General features: G+C 48.1%; 1 protein-coding gene across 15 annotated transcripts in view; it reads right to left on the minus strand.

Annotated features, from left to right (window-relative positions):
* Positions 1-319: 319 nt before the first annotated feature.
* The window catches only part of ARL13A (ADP ribosylation factor like GTPase 13A), a 45,510-nt gene continuing 26,979 nt past the window's right edge, over positions 320-18,850 (minus strand). For 11 of the 15 annotated variants that reach the window (XM_043492188.1, XM_043492187.1, XM_043492197.1 and 8 more), the window contains 8 exons: positions 17,192-17,262; positions 15,297-15,546; positions 13,467-13,572; positions 8,869-9,074; positions 7,490-7,583; positions 7,164-7,374; positions 3,435-3,533; positions 320-841 (listed from right to left, as the gene is read on the minus strand). In XM_043492188.1, coding sequence (XP_043348123.1) covers positions 765-841; positions 3,435-3,533; positions 7,164-7,374; positions 7,490-7,583; positions 8,869-9,074; positions 13,467-13,572; positions 15,297-15,546; positions 17,192-17,262 — 1,114 coding nt within the window. In that variant the 3' untranslated portion in view covers positions 320-764. Of the gene's footprint in view, positions 842-3,434; positions 3,538-7,163; positions 7,375-7,489; positions 7,584-8,868; positions 9,075-13,466; positions 13,573-15,296; positions 15,547-17,191; positions 17,263-18,850 lie in introns of all 15 variants that reach the window. The other 4 variants (XM_043492194.1, XM_043492199.1, XM_043492200.1 and 1 more) reach the window with 2 other exon arrangements.

Raw genomic sequence — 18,850 nt, forward strand, 5'->3', positions numbered from 1 at the left:
TGAACACTCAGTGAGGCCCCCTCACAGGGGATCCAAAAATCCCTTCCTGATCTTGTCACTGAAAAAAAAAAAATCATCTTTCAGTTTGTAGATGTAGACTGAATGATTATCCAACTCAGCCCGTCCTGTGAGGAAAAGCTTGTATGGACACCAGCTGCCCTCTTCCGGGTCGACAGATTGCATCATGCACAGCCCTCTTCCCTGGCCTACTGGATGAGGGGACTTGGTCTGGTTCCCCACATCCCACCCCCAAGTGTCTTACAGGGTAAGACACTTTGAGAGAGAACATTAAGAAAAGACACAGAGAGCCAGTCAGGTGTAGAAATGTTCCATTTCATTTTATTCCGATGTTTACATCCAGTTTGCTGGCAGAACTCGCTACACGTGTGACACTTCAGCTTACATGTGTGAATCCCAAACATTCCCACAGTCCCTAGGATAAGGAAATTGGTCTTTACATTTTGAAGACTCATGCTTGAGACTCCACCTTTGTAGCCCATGAGCCCTGAGAATCTTGTCTCTCAAGCAGAGTTTCCATTAGGTTAGACAATCTCACTGCTGGAGCTGATATTGACTGCACATGCTCGTGGACACTTATCCTTTGGGACTTGGGAGGTTCTGAATGGGAGCACAGATACATTGCACTGGTAGAGGGGAACATAGAACCTAACACCAACAGCAGTAACAGCACAGAACAATCTGCCATCACCTCCTCATGCCTGGTGGAGACCACGTTTTTGCGGTCAACAATATGGAGCTTTTCTTCAGGGAGTGACAGCAGAAGGCTGCTTCCTCCACTCTTGCCTCATTTTCAGAGCCAGCATTGCCCTTCGATACAAGTCTGAGAGAAAATAAAGACCCATCATTAATAACAAAGGAAAGATTTTAAATCCTGCTGCTGAGCAAGACAATTAGAACCAACCAACCTCTTGGGGCAAAACTGATTACCAGCGTGCAGGACTCCTTTTCCTGGGCAGTATATTATGGGCCTAATTCAAAGCCCATTAGGTCAGAAGTTCTCGGCTTGATGCTGAAGTTATGGGGTGAGGTTCTCTGGCCTGTGTTATGCAGGAAGACAGACTAAATGATCACAATGATCCCTTCTGGCCTTACAATCTATGTAGTCAATGGAAAGGCTCCCAACTGACGTTGATAAGCTTTGGATCAGGCCCTATGACAGCATGAGAACCCCCATAATGATAATGCTGAGCACAGACCTTGCTTGTTTCCCAGACAATGGAGCTTACCCTTAATTCATAACTCCCTATCCGCTCCTTTTTCCAGCCCTCTTCAAATAAAGAGGAGCAGCAGCAACTCCTCCTCTTTCCAGCAAGTGTAGCAGGATGATTTAGAAAAGGAGTTCATTCTGCATCAGTGGCTGGGGTAGCTTCCTGCTTGGCTCGCTGCCACCGCTCAATCACACATAAGCTAACTCTAAAGAAAGAGTAGTTTTAAGTCCAGCGAGAAGATGACTAAAGGGGCTCTCTGTTCATCTAAGCAAAAACTGCCATCTAAGCCAAAATAACCTCCAAAACCCGGTCTAATAACCTTAAAGATATTCTGCCATCCCTCATGTGGAAAAGCCAAACAGCATTAACAATCCACTTCAGCTAATGTATGCAAAAACCATCTATATCATTCACCAGCCACCACCATCAAAACAAGACACTTGCCTTCTCTTGGGGAGAAGTTCTCTGAAAGAGTAGAGTCACTCACCCAGTGCAGACTTTTGAGATACGACTTTGGAAAAAATCAAATGAACTTTGATGTCTGACAATCCCAGGACAGCAGTCCCAGCTAAAGGTCTGAAGTATTCCCCTCCTTTCTGGACAGGCTGTCCCCATCCCCTTTCCTTTTCAGCCTCACTCTCAAGCCCTCAAATCAGACTTCACCCCTAGGAATAGAGGGCATCTGTGATGGAACACACCACTGTATTCACACCCGACACATAATTGTAATAATCTATGTACAAGGTATGCCTTGTAAGGCATCATTTGAAAACTCATAATTCACTGGTCAGTATTGTCCTGATAACATACGTGTGGCAACACTGTATTATGAAGTTACAAGATTTCCCTGTTCCAAACCCCACAGCCCTGCCCAAGCAGAAGTCAGTAAACAGGTCTGTCCTAAACAAAGGAATGTGTGCTTGCCTTAATTTGCATTTAAGTAGTAAACAGGGTCATCAAGCAGGAAGGGAAAACAAAGAAAATCTCCAACAGGTGGGAAAAAACCCCAGCAGGGAACATCCTTTTACATAGACTATTTCCTGGTTCTTAGCTGGAAATGTTTTTCAAGAGGGGGACTGAAATTATAGAATGAGGAGCAAACACCCACAAGGGACCCCCTTTCTCCATGCCCATCACATTCTCTGCACCTCAGAAGACAGAAGAAAACAGGCATTGGACTCTGGGGGGTGGCTCCTGACCTGAAGAGTTTGGTCAGTAATCTTGCTGGAAGCATGTGGTGAGAAATTTTGCTAGAACCTAACACAGTTTGTTAAATTAGGCACTAGTAAGCATTTTATCTTTCTTGTATCTATTTCTGACTTTTATGCCTCATTACTTATATTCACTTCAAATCTCCCTTTGTAGCTTATAAACTTGTTTTATTGTTTCATCCAATCCAGTGTGTTTAAAGTGTCTAGGTAACTTCATTTATCATGATACGCTGCTGTATATTATTTCCTTAAAAGGATAATGAACTTAATATTTGTGGACTGTCCCAGAGAGGGCTGGGCAGTACAAGATGTACATTTCTGGGGGAAAGTCCAAGACTGGGAGTGTGTTGGGGTCATCCTGTAGTATAACCAGGCTGTGAGAGCCAGGATGTGACTGGCAGGCAGCAGTTACACAATCACATCTGGAAGTGGCCTGCCTGCTGGTGGCTGGTTGTGAGCAGTCCAGGTTGGAAGCTACAGGAGCAAGGCACCCCAGGTTACAAGACAGGGATGACACAGCGACTCACTAGTCTGGATTATACGATGGTATGTCACAGTTTCAGAGTTGCCTTGAACCATTGTATGTACTCAATACATACATATGTACTCTGGGCACATCTGGCTATCCCTTTTAAACCTTGATTTCCAATACCCACCCAGATAACCATCACTGGTCAATCAGGGACCTTCCCAGGCTATAAGCTGTGCTGCAAAACAAATCAAGCCGATGCTGCTCACAACTTCTTGCTAACTAAACATACCATTCCCAACCATTCCTCAGGTCAGCAGCAAGTTGGGGGAAGATACTTCCCCATGGTCAGCTTGAAATCCACCAGTAACTTGACGCAATACGGGCCATAACATTTCACAAGCTTTCCTGATCCAAGAAACACAGATGATAGCAAATCGAACCCTTCCCACTCTTTGCAGGAACAAGGACAGCAGATGTACAGCATCCCCTCCTGCATACACACTTCACCTGGGAAATACTGACCAAAGGTACCCGAGATGCCTTCGTTCTGTGGCTCCAATGAGGACTCCTGGGACTTGATTTTATTTTTAATTTTCTTCTTTTTCTTCTTTGTGCTCTGCCCTGGATTAAATGAAATTAGTTAGATTTAAACACTGGGACAAGGATTTTTTGTGGTCATTACACTAGCTGGGAAAACTTTGCCCAACAGCTTTCTGAGAACATCAGTATTTTCCTCCTCATTCTCATAGCAACACCTGCCAAGGATGGCAAAGATGTTCTGCAAAGTCTTCCCTTCCTTTCCCCACTCTCATCCTCTCTGCCCCATGCTGCTAAACTTCAGTTAGGTGCTCTAAACTATCTACATTTCAGAACTCACTGTTTAAATCTGCAGTACCTGACATTTCTGTGTCCAGTTACAGAGAGAGTTGATTTATTAAGGCACCAAAGTTTTCTGTTAAACTAACTTATATTTTTATTACCAGCTTTATTTCTATTACCACTCCCTATCTTCAAGGGTTAGTAACACACCAGAGGGAAATGTCCTGTAATACAAAGCAGGGGCTATTGGTTTCAGGCTTGTGTTTTTTAAATGCTCTTAACCAAAAAGACATTTGTGGGGTGGATCTACAAGCAAACTGTGCAGTGCATATGGAATTGGATGGTTCAGGTAACTATTTTTAAGAACAGATCAAGTTTTCTATGACCTTCCAGAGAAGTGGCACTCACATGACCCTGTAGCAGCATGTCTAACCATGCTGTAAAATGTCCTGTGGCTCAGGAAATCTGCTAACCCCTGATCATGCTTGAACTTGGACTTTCAGAAAGCCTTTGATAAGGTCCCTCACCAAAGGCAAAGCAAAGGAGCAAAGTAAGCAGTTATGGGATAACTGGAAATGCCCTGTCATGGATCAGTAACGGATGAAAAATAGGAAACAAAGGGTAGGAGTAAGCAGTTTTCACAGTGGAGAGATAAACAGAAGGATCCCCCATGGATCTGTACGAGAACCAATGCTGTACAACATTCATAAATGACCTGGAAAAAGGAATAAATAGTGAGGTGGCAAAGTTTGCAGATGACACAAAATTATTACAGATAAAAAATTATAGATTATTATAAAAGGAGACTGCAAAGAGTTACAAAGGGATCTCACAAAACTGCGTGACTGCAAAAGAAAATGGCAGACACTCAATGCTGCTAAATGCAAAGTAATGCACCTTGAAAAATGTAACACCAATGATACATACAAAATGATGGGGTCTAAGTTAGCTGTTACCAGTCAAGAAAGAGATCATGGAGTCATCATGGATAGTTTTCTGAAACCATCTGCTCAAATGCGAAGAGGCAGTCAAAAAAGGTAACAATGTTAGGAACCATTAGGAAAGGGATAAATAATAAGACAGAAAATATCATAATGCCACTGTAAAACTCCATGATCATGCAATATTCAAAGTGTGCATGTTAGTTCTGGTTGTCCCATCTAAAAAAAGATATTAGAATTGGAAAAGGTACAGAGAAGGGCAACAAAAACGATTAAGGATATGGAACAGCTTCCCTATGAGGAGAGGTTTAAAAAAAAAACTTGGACTGTTCAGCTTGGAAAAGAGACAACTAAGGGGGAGATGTTATAGAGGTCTATAAAATCATGACTGGTGGAGAAAGTGCACAAGGAAGTGTTATTTACCCCTTCACATAACACAAGCACTAGGAATCACCAAATAAAATGAACAGACAGCAGGTTTAAAACAAACAAAAGGAAGTCTTTCTTTGCATAATGTACAGTCAACCTGTGGCACTCATTGCTAGGGGATGTTGTGAAAGCCAAAAGTATAACTGGATTCAAAAAATGAATTAGATAAGTTCATGGAGGATAGGGCCATCAATAGCTATTAGCCAAGATGGTCAGGGACACAACCCCATGCTATGGGTGTCCCTAAATCCCAGACTTCTAGAAACAGACTGGATGACAGTGGATGGATCACTCAATAAAATTGCCCTGTTCTGTTCACTCGCTCTAAAGCATCTGGCATTGGCGGCTGTCGGACGACAGGATACTGGGATAGCTGGACCATTGGTCTGATCAGTTTTGTTCAACCTCTTTATTAATGATCTGAATGATGGGATTAATTGCACCCTCAGCAAGTTTGCAGATGACACATGGCTGGGGGGGGGTAGATATGCTGGGGGTTAGGGATAGGGTCCAGAGTGACCTAGACAAATTGGAGGATTGGGCCAAAAGAAATCTGATGAGGTTCATCAAGGACAAGTGCAGAGTCCTGTACTTAGGAAGGAAGAATCCCATGTACCGCTACAGGCTGGGGACCGACCGGCTAAGCAGCAGTTCTGCAGAAAAGGACCTGGGGATTACAGTGGACGAGAAGCTGGATATGAGTCAGCAGCGTACCCTTGTTACCAAGAAGGCCAACGGCATATTGCCCTGTATTAGTAGGAGCATTGCCAGCAGATTGAGGGAAGTGATTATTCCCCTCTATTCGGCACTGGTGAGGCCACACCTGGAGCATTGTGTCCAGTTTTGGTCCCCCCACTACACAAGGGATGTGGACAAATTGGAGAGAGTCCAGCGGAGGGCAAAAAAATGATTGGGGGCTGGGGCACATGATTTACAAGGAGAGGCTGAGGGAACTGGGGTTATTTAGTCTGCAGAAGAGAAGAGTGAGGGGGGGATTTGATAGCAGCCTTCAATTACCTGAAGGGGGATTCCAAAGAGGATGGATCTAGGCTGTTCTCAGTGGTGGCAGATGACAGAACAAGAAGCAATGGTCTCAAGTTGCAGTGGCGGGAGGTCTAGGTTGGATATTAGGAAACACTATTTCATTAGGAGGGTGGTGAAGCACTGGAATGGGTTACCTAGGGAGGTGGTGGAATCTCCATCCTTAGAGGTTTTTAAGGCCCGGCTTGACAAAGCCCTGGCTGGGAAGATTTAGTTGGTGTTGGTCCTGCTTTAAGCAGGGGATTGCACTAGATGACCTCCTGAGGTCTCTTCCAACCCTAATAGTCTATTATTCTATGGCCGTTCCTATGTTTTTATGCTTAGCATGTGGCATTCAGGGGGTAACTACATACTCACTAGAGAAGAAGCAACTCTGTAGAGTTTGTGTCACATGGACCAGACAGTGACAGGTTCATTGGCAGGTGGCCTACACCAAGGCACCCAATACAGGTTGACTCGGAGGTTCAAGTTCCACAAAACCTGAGTAAGTTCCTTTGCTATGGCACTAAAACCTTATAGGGATCTGTTACCACCCATTTTATATTAGTGGCTGCAGCACAAGGATTTCTCAATTCCATGGTGAGGGAATGGGAAACAGGTGCTTCTTGATACCATTGCAGGATCTGGGGGACAGGCTTAGTAGAGAAGGTCACAAACCCCAGGAGAGGGCAGGAATCAGGTCACCATCATGACCCACCATCTGAAAATAACATGCTAGGTGAAATTCAGAGGGCCCCATGTGATGGGAACACCCTGGATGGACCTACCCTGATTGTCTGCAGGTTGGTTATAAATGGGACCCACCCTGACCTGAGGTGGGTGTTGGGTTCCAGCTAAACTTTTCACACAGTTAGTGTTTACATGTGCAATACGTGCTGTTCCAATTCCCAACTTGAAGGGGTTTCCATTATCTGTAGGTCTACAGTTTGGTTCAATGGCTCTCAGCACCCCCCACTATACGAATTGTTCCAGCACCCCTGCTAGAGCCTTCTTTCAGTCTGACGCCTACTAATATTGTTACCTGCCGGGAGAGGAATTGTCCGCTGGGGGAGTGGTTTCTCCTGGCCAACTCTGTTGCTGTGGAGGAGCCCAACGGCAGCACTTGCTCTGTTCTCTCCTCCCCAAGTTTTCCCTTCCTCTTCATCAGCCATGTTCCCACACTGCACCAACCCTTTCCTCTTCACCTTCACTTTCTTTTTCTTTCTCTTGTGTACCCTTGGGCCTTCCTCTTTCTGTGCAGGGAAGAGGTGGGAGAAGTCCATTACCAGAGGTCAGTCCCTGTTTGGTGGGGATAGTCACAGGAACAGCAATATTAAGGGGTGAGGAATGAGTGGAGGGGCTGGTTACCTGTGGGAGGATGTTCTGGATGGGCTGTAGTAGTTTGTACTCCCCTATCTTGGTGCTTCCTTCCTGGGAACTCTCCCTTCTGGCCAGCAACTCCCTAGCGACAGGGAAGCACAGACAAATTAACAAATTCACCCCCCGTCCCCCGCGGTATTTTTCTTCCCACAGCCCTTAGCTGCAATGTCCCCTGCTGCCCAGCTGTGGCAAGGAAGGGCACACCACCAGACAGCAGGAATTCAGACACCAGCGCGTGAATGCCTCTCAACTGCAAACCTCAAGCGAAATCCTGTCCCCAGGCTCTTGCCCTGTTGAGGAGCTCAGAGGCTCAGGTTCCCAGATGCTAATGGAGGCCCTTAACATTCTGTAGCATCCTCTCCAGCCAGCCATTCCATGAAGCCAGTCCCAGGCCTCTGCTGAGTACATGACCAAGAGCTCCCTATATGCCCGAGGGTGCTTCTGTCAGATCCCAGCAGGCATCCATCACTTCCCCCACTCATGGACCTGCAGCAGCCACACCTCATACACCAACTCTTGTTCCCTGAGGGCTTTACAAGAGGCCCCATGTAGTTTAGTTGAAGGGGGGCCCTGCCCGAAGTTCTCTCCCCCAATCTGGTCCCAGGGAAGCACTTCACCCACCGCATTGTCACCATGCCAGCTAAAATGGCCATCTCTCTCATGCTCCCAGTTTTGAATATAGCCACCTCTCCCCCCATGGGTTTGCACACATAGGCTCAGCTCTTGAGGCACCAGGGGAGATGCTGGCGCAGCCCCTGCTGGGAGAGGGAGAATCATAGAGTATCAGGTTTGGAAGGGACCTAAGGAGGTCATCTAGTCCAACCCCCTGTTCAAAGCAGGACCAATCCCCATTTTTTGCTCCAGATCCCTAAATGGCCCCCCAAGGATTGAACTCACAACCCTGGATTTAGCAGGCCAATGCTCAAACCACTGAGCTCTCCGTCCCCCATCATCTCTGCTGGGAGGTGCGTGAGGAAGTTCACAGCAACTCCAGTGTCACTAGGAATGGCATTAGTTACTGCGTATCATGAGGACCCTCTTGGATGGGGGCAGTGCCATAATTACAGAGCTCTGTTTAGCACTTTTCGTTGTAGTGCAGTGTTGTCCTGGAGCCTGATTCTGCTCCCATTTTCACTGGTGTAACTCCTTGGGCTTCGCTGGAGTTACTCCGGACTTACACTGGTGTAAGGGAGAGGAGAAGAGTGAGAAATGTGCTAGTTCAGGGGGTGGGGGGCAGCCTTTGGCTTTGAAGAATGAATCCCCCTCTTGTAGGCTGGCTGTCTGCACTCAGATCCACAGTGGAAATACACTGATGTCAGACCAAGGGCAGGACATGGCCCAGAACGTTAACTCTCCATAGAGCAAACCTCTCCCTCCGTGTTTGGCTGCGGGTCCGTGCTGCTCTCCTGGGAGCCTCTTGCTCTCCGGGGGCTGGCTGGTCAGGGCTGTCTTTTTGCATCCGGGCACTCAGGACACTGTAGTTGATGGCAATGGTGTGCAGGAGCCAGCGGAGTCCCTGCAGGATGGTCCGGGACTGGCTTTTATGGAGACTTTTGATTGCTGAAGATGGCTCCTGTGGGCAAAGAAAGCCCAAATCAGCACCTGCAGCAGCAGCTTGACAGCAAAGCAGGGAGGAGGAAAGGTACCTGAACAACTGCAGAGAGCAGCTCACCGCAGAGAGAAGGCCAGCCATCCGGCTTCTACTATTGCAACAGGGGGAAGTCCCTGTATGGCTCACTGGCACTGCGACTCACAAGAGTCGCAGATCAAGGTTAGCAGAAACATGCAGGACACACATCTGTTTGCCCAATGAGGCTAAGGATTAAGTCAGCTCTACTGTCTGGCCATCAGGTTGCAGACCTGGGGCCATACTGTAGATTTCTGCATCTGAGACAGAATCATCTGATCGGCAAGTTGGGGGAAACACACCGAGTCCTTTGACGTGAGATGGCCTGGTTAGGAGAGGGCTAGCAGGAAATAGCGACCTGGTTGCAAAGCACATGGAGAAGTTTCCCCTGTCCCACATAAGATCTAGAAGTGCAGAGAGACTGACAGCATCCCAGCATGCTAAGCCACTCACAGGCAGCATGGGGAATCCTGCTCCAAAATTGCCACAGGCCACCACCAAGTAAACCAAAGGACAATCTCAGCTGTAGCAGTGTTTATATCCTCCAAGGACCTCCGGTCACTAGCTGATAACATGGTCACACACTTGAACGGGTCCAGTAGAGGGCACTGGTGACAGACACCTGCCTGTATAGGACATTCCCCTTCCACCCAGAGGAATCCTAATCTTAACCTCACACTGAGCGGTCCGCTAGCTTCAAGACAGCCTGAGTGGTGTGGATTAGTATTTGGGCCTTATTTTTATTAGGCTGTCATGGGCCCAGTGCCCTTTCAGGAGAATTAGGGCCTAATTGGCTCACAACGACCCTGTGGACACACCTGAGAGCAGGCAGGTGCTGCCCCTTTAGCTAATCAGCAATGGAGCAGCTGAGCTAGAATAGCATAAAGGAAAAGTTCCAAGAAGGAAAGGAGAGAAAAAGAAGTGCTTACAAGCAAGGTGCTGCAGCTGGCTGGGAGGAGCCCACAGGAGGTAGAGCAGCCCTGGATGGGGGCGAGCCCTGAACAGTTGACAGTGACAGCTGCAAGAGAACCATCAGGAGCCCTGGAGAAGGGAGACAGTGGTGGAGTTCCTGTCATTAGGCTCTGGGAAAAGAGCTGGCCTAGGCCTCCCGACCAGAGAGTCTATATGTAAACACTGGCTCGTGGGAAGGGAATAAGGAGAGAGAAGAAACCCCCAGGGAGCAGAGCAGGCTCTCTCTTGGGCGAAGCCCTGAGTTAGGGCCTACAATGTTTAGAAGAAACTCTTGGGGAGCTGGTTGGTTTGACCCCTGTGAGAGGAGTCCCGGGACAGGGCTTGTAACTTGGAGACCCCAGAGGTAACCTGCCAGAGTCCCGGGGGAAGAGAGGCTGCATGGGGAATCCTGTTGGAGAGAAGGTAGATGTTAGTTTGGCCCGAGAGGGACCGAGGAATTACTACTTTGGATTTGTTAGGACTTTTGTTTGGACCTTTTTGTTGCCCCTGGAGGGTTTGGACTTTGACTTGGCTGGAGAGCTGAGCCACGCAAGACCTGGCGAGAGGCAAGCATCCAGCAGGAGGCACCGGGGATGAGAACCCCTTACAGCATTGTGCCTTGACACAAGGGGATGCTACAGATGGTGAGTACACCCCCTTCCATAGGCCAAATGCTTCTCAGCCTGTTAAATACTGGTGATGAAACACTAGATACCGAATAAATAACGTCCTTTAATTTCCTCACCAATGCTGAGGTGGTGGCATAAAATGAGGAGAAATGTTTATAATTCCCAGGGAACCTTTGCTTGTGTATCTCCCATATTCACAGCCCAGTTCCTGACTGCTGGGACGGATGCAGAGGTACTCATGGGGCCACGCATCTTCCTCCCCTGGCACTCCCAGATGCCCTGGGAGCTGGTCCCATCACTCCCCCTACTCAGCATAAGGCTGTGCATGAAGGGTCTCTCCAAAGATACTATGGCCAAAATTTTCAAAAGTGGCCACTGATTTTGTGTGGCAGGAGCCCAGCTTATGCCCCCTTACTATGGGGGTGCAAGTCAGGGGGAGCTACAGGTGCTCAGGCCCAAGGTGTCTCAAGTTGGGCTCCCAGAAAATGAGCCACCCCAAAAAAATCACTGGGCATTTTTGACAGTGCTGGTCTGCATGTTCCACATGCCCATGTTTTCTCCCCTCTATATAATTCCCTTTGACGTTGATGGCAAAAGACCCACAGCTTAATGCGTTCCCTGGAGCCACGATTCCTGTATACGTATGAAGATGAATGAGATGGCTTCACGGCTTCCAGTCTTCACGGCTGAGGATGTAAGGGAGATTCCCAAACCTGAGCCGTCTTTTGTAGGTGACAAATCTGAGGAATTGATCATCACTACAAAAGGTTTTTTTTCCCCTCTCCTACTGATAATAGTTCACCTTACCTGATCACTCTCATTACAGTGTGTATGGTAACATCCATTGTTTCATGTTCTCTGTGTATATAAAATCTCCCCACTGTATTTTCCACTGCATGCATCCAATGAAGTGAGCTGTAGCTCACGAAAGCTTATGCTCAAATAAATTTATTAGTTTCTAAGGTGCCACAAGTACTCCTTTTCTTTTTGTGGATACAGACTAACACAGCTGCTACTCTGAAACTTAACAGTAACAAAGCACCGGGACCAGATGGCATTCACCCAAGAGTTCTGAAAGAACGCAAATGTGAAATTGCGGAACTATTAGCTATGGTTTATAACCTGTCCTTTAAATCACCTACTGTACCCAATGACTGGAAGATAGCTAATATAACGCCAATATTTAAGAAGGGCTCTAGAGGTGATCCTGGAAATTACAGACCGGTAAGTCCAACGTCAGTACTGGGTAAATTAGTTGAAACAATAGTAAAGAATAAAATTGTCAGACACATAGAAGAACATAAATTGTTGCCCAAAAGTCAACATGGTTTCTGTAAAGGGAGATCATGTCTTACTAATCTATTAGAGTTCTTTGAGAGGATCAACAAACATGTGGACAAGGGGGATCCAGTGGACATAGTTTACTTAGATTTCCAGAAAGCTTTTGACAAGGTCCCTCACCAAAGGCTCTTATGTAAATTAAGTTTTTATGGGATAAGAGGGAAGAGCCTTTCATGGATTGAGAACTGGTTAAAAGACAGGGAACAAAGGATAGGAATAAATGGTAAATTTTCAGAATGGAGAGGGGTAACTAGTGGTGTTCCCCAACGGTCAGTCCTAGGACCAATCCTATTCAACTTATTCATAAATGATCTAGAGAAAGGGCTAAACAGCGAGGTGGCAAAGTTTGCAGATGATACTAAGCTGCTCAAGATAGTTAAGACCAAAGCAGACTGAAGAACTTCAAAAAGATCCCACAAAACTAAGTGACTGGACAACAAAATGGTAAATGAAGTTTAATGTGGATAAATGGAAAGTAATGCACATTGGAAAAAATAACCTCAATTATACATACAATATAATGGGGGCTAATTTAGCTACAACTAATCAGGAGAAGGATCTTGGAGTCATCGTGGATAGTCCTCTGAAGACATCCACGCACTGTGCAGCGGCAATCAAAAAAGCAAACGAGATGTTAGGAATCATCAACAAAAAAGGGATAGAGAATAAGAGGGAGAATCTCTTATTGCCCTTATATAAATCCATGGTACGCCCACATCTTGAATACTGCATACAGATGTGGTCCCCTCATCTCAAAAAAGATATACTGGCATTAGAAAAGATTCAGAAAAGGGCAGCTAAAATGATTAGGGGTTTGGAACGGGTCCCGTATGAGGAGAGATTAAAGAGTCTAGGGCTTTTCAGCTTGGAAAAGAGGAGACTAAGGGGGGATATGATAGAGGTATATAAAATCATGAGTGGTGAGGAGAAAGTGAATAAGGAAAAGTTATTTACTTGTTCCCATAATATAAGAACTAGGGGCCACCAAATGAAATTAATGGGTAGCAGGTTTAAAACAAGTAAAAGGAAGTTCTTCCTCACTCAGTGCAAAGTCAACCTGTGGAACTCCTTGCCTGAGGAGGTTGTGAAGGCTAGGACTATAACAGGGTTTCAAAGAGAACTGGATAAATTCATGACAGTTAAATCCATTAATGGCTATTAGCCAGGATGGGTAAGGAATCGTGTCCCTAGCCTTTGTTTGTAGGAGGGTGGAGATGGATGGCAGGAGAGAGATCACTAGATCATTACCTGTTAGGTTCACTCCCTCAGGGCACCTGGCATTGGCCCCTGTTGGTAGATATGATACTGGGCTGGATGGACCTTTGGTCTGACCCAGTATGGCCATTCTTATGTTCTTATGAGACTGGTGAGAATGATGCCAACTACATCAAGCTGGACAAGCTGTTCTCCCACTTACGATGCGGCACAGTGACTTGTTTTCGTTCACAAGCTTCTCCAGGGACAGGCATTCGATCAGCTCACATGGGAGGAGGGCATCAACCTTGTCCTGTTTATTGGCCAGCCTGGGAGTAATGAGAAGGGAAGAAAGAGAAAGAAGAATAAGACGTCACTGGCCAGCAGAGCTCCTACAGTAGCTCAATGTTGTCCTTCTTCAGCCTCACTCCTATGGGGAGGTGGAGCGAGGCTAGTGCTGTGGGGAGCTTGTCCAGGGTAGTTGGCATGATTTGGTAACCCTGCAGTTTGAGGTTTATTCAAAGGCAACATGGCAAATTCCAAAGACAGCCAGCGAGATTTATGTATGAGCTTGTGGGAGCTTGCAAGGGCCTGGTTCTGCCCAGACCACCACTCTGTGACCATCTGTCCCGAGCTCTGGGATGGGATCAAACAAACCCACCAAACTCAGCCACAGAAACTCAGACAAATCTGAGGCAGCAAGAAGCTTCACTTTGAGTTTGGCAGAGTCTGACAAAAGCCCCAAAAAGTTTCCCTAGAAGCCTGGCAGGGTCAGGTTTTAGTTACACAAGCTTATCATCTCTAGAGTGGAGGGGACCATGTGAAAGTTTGGGACCGCTGAAGCAGAGAGATGGAATCCACAGCCTCTGTCACATGGACAGGAGAACCCCCAACTGGCTCACGGTTCCGAATGAAGAACCGTGGTTTGGGGTAGGCTTTGTTCATCCCTAACATTCACTTCACCCCAGGCCTGCTCCTGAGTTTGAGTTAATGGCAAAAATGACATTCACCTCAGTGGGATCAGGACTTGTCCCTCCACCTGAGCACTGGTCCCAGCCCTGAGCCTGGGCCCTCACACTTTCCCTATAACCCACTGTCCTGCTCTGCCACAGCCCCCTGCTTCACAGACTAACTGCCTTGTCCCATCCATCCTGGCAGTGCAGACACCATGCGAGTGGAACGCAAAGGACTGGTGGAGATACTATGAGTTGGGACTGAGGGGCTCAGTGACAAGGGCCTATTAGTTCACATGTTGCCACCACCATTTCCAGAGTGGTTCAGGATGTGCTAAGCTGAGGGAACACAAAGCCACACTAAGCCACCGTTTTAAACTGATGTGAACAGAACCGTGTGGCTGGGCTTTTCTTTCTGCATCATGTCAGTCAGGCCCAGTTAAAACTCGGAGCACAGAGAGCCCTATGGGGAGCATCCCATCACCTCAGTGTTTGGCAGAGTCTCCCAGATAAGCTGCACCTGTCTTATTCCCGAAGATAACCCATCATGCTTCAGTAACTGCTGAGTCACGTTAAAAACTCAGACACCTTAACGAGACCCAATGGCAACCAACAAGACTAAGCAGATGGACTATCTGCTCTGTGTGGGAACCCAAGAACTCTCTCCCCTCTACTCTACTCTCTCTTCACCCAGTTTAGATTGACAGCTCCATGGAGCAAGGACCTTCTCCTTTATGCACCTGCAACATGCCAGGCACATCTCTGTGCAACATATCTAATGATCATCACTAAGGCACCCGCAGCTCTCCCTGCAGAGGATACAAGAGAAGTGCGGTCTGCAGAACTATCCTACTTTTACTCCGTGCTAGTCTCACCTGCACTGTGCTTCTTTCTAATCACCCCACCAGCCCTAATCCAAAGGGACAATCCTCTCTTAATTCAGCTTCCTCATTCGTTCCGATCCTGGATTCCCCTCACCCATGCTGTTTCAGCACTGGGATCCCCAAATATTGCCTTTGAGGTTCCTGCCTAGATGTGCAGCAACCCCATTTACTGGAATGGCCAAGGAACATTTCAATGCAAGGGAAAGGCAGCCTTACAGTAACAGGGGCTTCCCTGAAATCCTAGGGTGAGCCAGAACACGGCCCAAGGTCTTCCTGGCCTCTTCCATCCGCAGCACATCGCTGGAGTCCAGAACAAAGATAATCCCATGAGTGTCACCGTAGTGATTACGCCATATGCCCCGCAACCTCTGCCCCCCGGATAGGTCGACAAGGGAGACTTCAAACTGGTCCACTCTGAGTTCTGTCTGGTTAGGCTTCGTTGTGGGGAGCACCTCACATGAGAGCACTGCAGAGAGAACAGCACCCACAGTAACACACATGCAGCCCCCACTGAATGTTATTATTCCTTGTTCCCAGCTATGGTTTATAGCAAGGATCCCCTGTATTAGCATTAACCCCCTTCAGATACATTCCTGTTCTCATTTAAGGGGATACCCTGGCAATTCTGGGAAACGCCAGGATTACATTCCCTATGGACAGCTCCAGGGGGTTATTGCAGGACCTTAGCTAGCAGAGTGGTCCAGTGGTTAGGGTGCTAGCCTGGGACTTAGGAGACCCAGGTTCAATTCCTTACTTTGCCACAGATGGCTAGTGTGACCCAGGTGAGTCATTTAGTCCCTCTCTGCCTCCATTCCCCACCAGTAAAATGGGGATAATAGGACAGCCCTCCCTCCCAGGAGTACTGAGAGGGTAACTGCATTACAGATTGGAAGGTGCTTAGATAGCACAGTGATGGGGGCCAGATAAATACCGTAGGTAGGTTAATCCTAGGACTGCGTTCACTGTAGGCTGTGGCTGTTTCAGATCCAATTCCTGCCTTAAAGTAGGTGATTAAGTGGGTCTTGGTCAGCATCATGACTTTAGGCCACTGCAGCACAAACTCCTTGCTCTGTGACACCCATGTTCATAGATCTATCCTAAATCCTGGCAGGTTTGGCCTAGGGGGAGAGGGGAATAGCCCCACCCCATGTCCTATTGTGCAATGGCAGGTTAGGTTAATCCTAGCAGTATATTTCTTAAAGCAATCATGACTCTGTTGATTGTTTTAGAGTAGTCAAATGGCTTGCCAGGAATCCCAGGGATTGAGGCCTGTTGATATCCCAGCCATATTTCCCACTGGCGATCTGATCCCCTAAGTTTAACTGAGTGGCTACCCAGTACTACATTTCTGTTGCACCTGGCTGTCTAAATCCCAGTTCTGTGGAAGGGGCCACTGTATTCCAGACACTCTGCAAATCTAGATGCATCATGCTGTATGCCTGCATCCTGTGTAACAGCCTGATGCAGTGAATTCAGATCTCTGGTGCTCAGCAGTGGCTTGGTCCTCAAGTCCCACAGAGAGTGAGTGATATAGACTGTCCAAGTCTACATTCCCTAGGCTGGACTCGGACAAACAATGTCAGTTACATAAAGTTACCAAATAGACGTGAGAAAGGCAAACCCACCTACCAGAGCATAAAGACACAATTAGGATCCAATTTTGACCTCACAGGATTATTACAATGCTGCCTCCTGCAGAGGATGGAGGGGAATAATTGGAAGCACAGAAAGATTTATCCCCTCAGTGACGGGGAGATTTGAAGTTATTTGCAAAGAACAATAAACTCTTTGCCTCTGGCATCATGTCAGCTCAGCTGAGACTCAGGGTATGCCTACACTGCAATCACAGGTGTGACTGCAGCACAGGTAGACACAGCAGCAAAGCTGAGGTACTGCAAGTGGCAGCCTGGGCTGTGCAGCCCTGCCTGAGACCCTGGTTATGTACTCAAGTTGCTAGTCCACGCTGCTGCTCGTGGCTTCAGTGCTGCTGTTATTGGAGCTAGCTAGATCAAAGCTAGCTCGGATATGTCGACACATCCGCTCTCGCCTCTGACAAAAGCATAGACATATCCCCAGACTCCAGCAGTAACTGGAGACAGCTGGCTCCTCACCTCTCTGTATCTCCATTATGAGGGAGGTTTTCCCTGTATTGTCCAGGCCCATGACAAGGAGGGTCACTTTTCTGATGAGGAAGAAAAACAAAGTTAGCCTGCACCGAGGAGATATTCTCCCCTCCAAGCTATGGGACTGCGGTCTCTGACTTGAAATGGTCATCACAGCCATCTTGTGAGCAATTATCCTAATGGCTCATTGGGTCTAGTTCTCCCTGGTATAACTCCACTGAATTCATGGGGTTAGAGCAGGGAGGAAGCTGGCCCTTTGTGGACATAGAGTGGATAACTGAGGACAAGGGCAGGGTAAGAGAGTAACACAGAAAAGATAACCTTAGTCAAGGGATGGACTGGACCAGCAGCTCGGCCCTGCTTTGGTGCTCCGGCCGGGGTGCTGGATCGGGGCTGCACCACGTGGCTTGGCCCCACTCCAGTGCTTCGGCGGTGGTGCAGGGTGGGGGCTATTCCTCGCAGCTCCCAGAAGCCTCGGCATGGCCCCGCTCCAGTTCCTATGCACTCCAATGGGAGCTGCAGGGGGATGCCTGCAGATGGGGCAGCGTGTAGAGTCGCCTGGCCGCGCCTCCACATAGGAGCCGGAGAAGGGACATGCCACTGCTTCCAGGAGTCACCCCCGAGCCTCTCCCCACGCCACAACCCCTTGCCCTGATCCCCCTCCCGCTCTCCAAATCCCTCAATCCCAACCTGGAGCACCCTTCTACACCCCAAACCTTTCATCCCCAGCCCCACCCCAGAGCCTGCACCTCCAGCTGGAACCTGCACCCCTTCTCACACCCCTGCCCCAGCTCTGATCCCCTTCCTGCCCTCCGAACCCCTTGGTCCCAGTCCAGAGCACCCTTCTACACCCCAAACTCCTCATCCCCAGCCCCACCCCAGAGACTGCACCCTCTCCCGCACCCCAACACCAATTTTGTGAGCATTCATGGCCCGCCATACAATTTCTATTCCCCAATGTGGCCCCTGGGCCAAAAAATTTGCCCACCCCTGCCCTAGTCCGTTCCCTAGGGGCCAGCCCAGGATTGTCCCCTTCAGCAGGGTTCTCTTGGCTTGGGTTGCTTTCCTGGAGCAAGGCCTCTTGCCACTACCTGGACAGAATCCTTCCCCAGAGCCAGGGGTTTGCCTCCTGCAGCTCTCCTCTGGGGACTCATGACAGCCCAAGGCTTCCTGCCACTGCCTGGGAGTTCCCTGTTCCTCAGCACACACCTGCCAGACATGCCCGCACTCTGCTGGAAGTTCCTGTCTCTAGACACCACCTCAGCTGAGCTCTGGTAATCCTTTATCTGGCTCATTAGCTAATCAGCTGCCAACCAGCCACCTAGGAATGTAATTACTGCCAAGGGGTCTGGGTTGGCTTGTTCCCTCTTACAGGCCTGTCACAGGTAGCTGGTCCCTGACTCCCTTGAAAGGGCCAGTCCCTGTGACAGAGCCCCTCTCTCCTGGACCCTCCCCTTACACCAGTGCAGAGTCTCCATCCATCCTGAGAGAGTTGAAACAATGGCATTTATAGGAATGGGGGTAAGGAGCACCAGGGCTGTGCCCTGACAAAGTTCTGTCCCCAGACATACATCATGCACAGCACCCTGGGCACAGGAATGCCTGTCAGATCCACTTCTCCTCTTGTGCTGTAACCCCAAGATGCAT

Source organism: Dermochelys coriacea, chromosome 9 (assembly GCF_009764565.3).
Source record: "Dermochelys coriacea isolate rDerCor1 chromosome 9, rDerCor1.pri.v4, whole genome shotgun sequence".
NCBI classification, from domain to species: Eukaryota; Metazoa; Chordata; order Testudines; family Dermochelyidae; genus Dermochelys; species Dermochelys coriacea.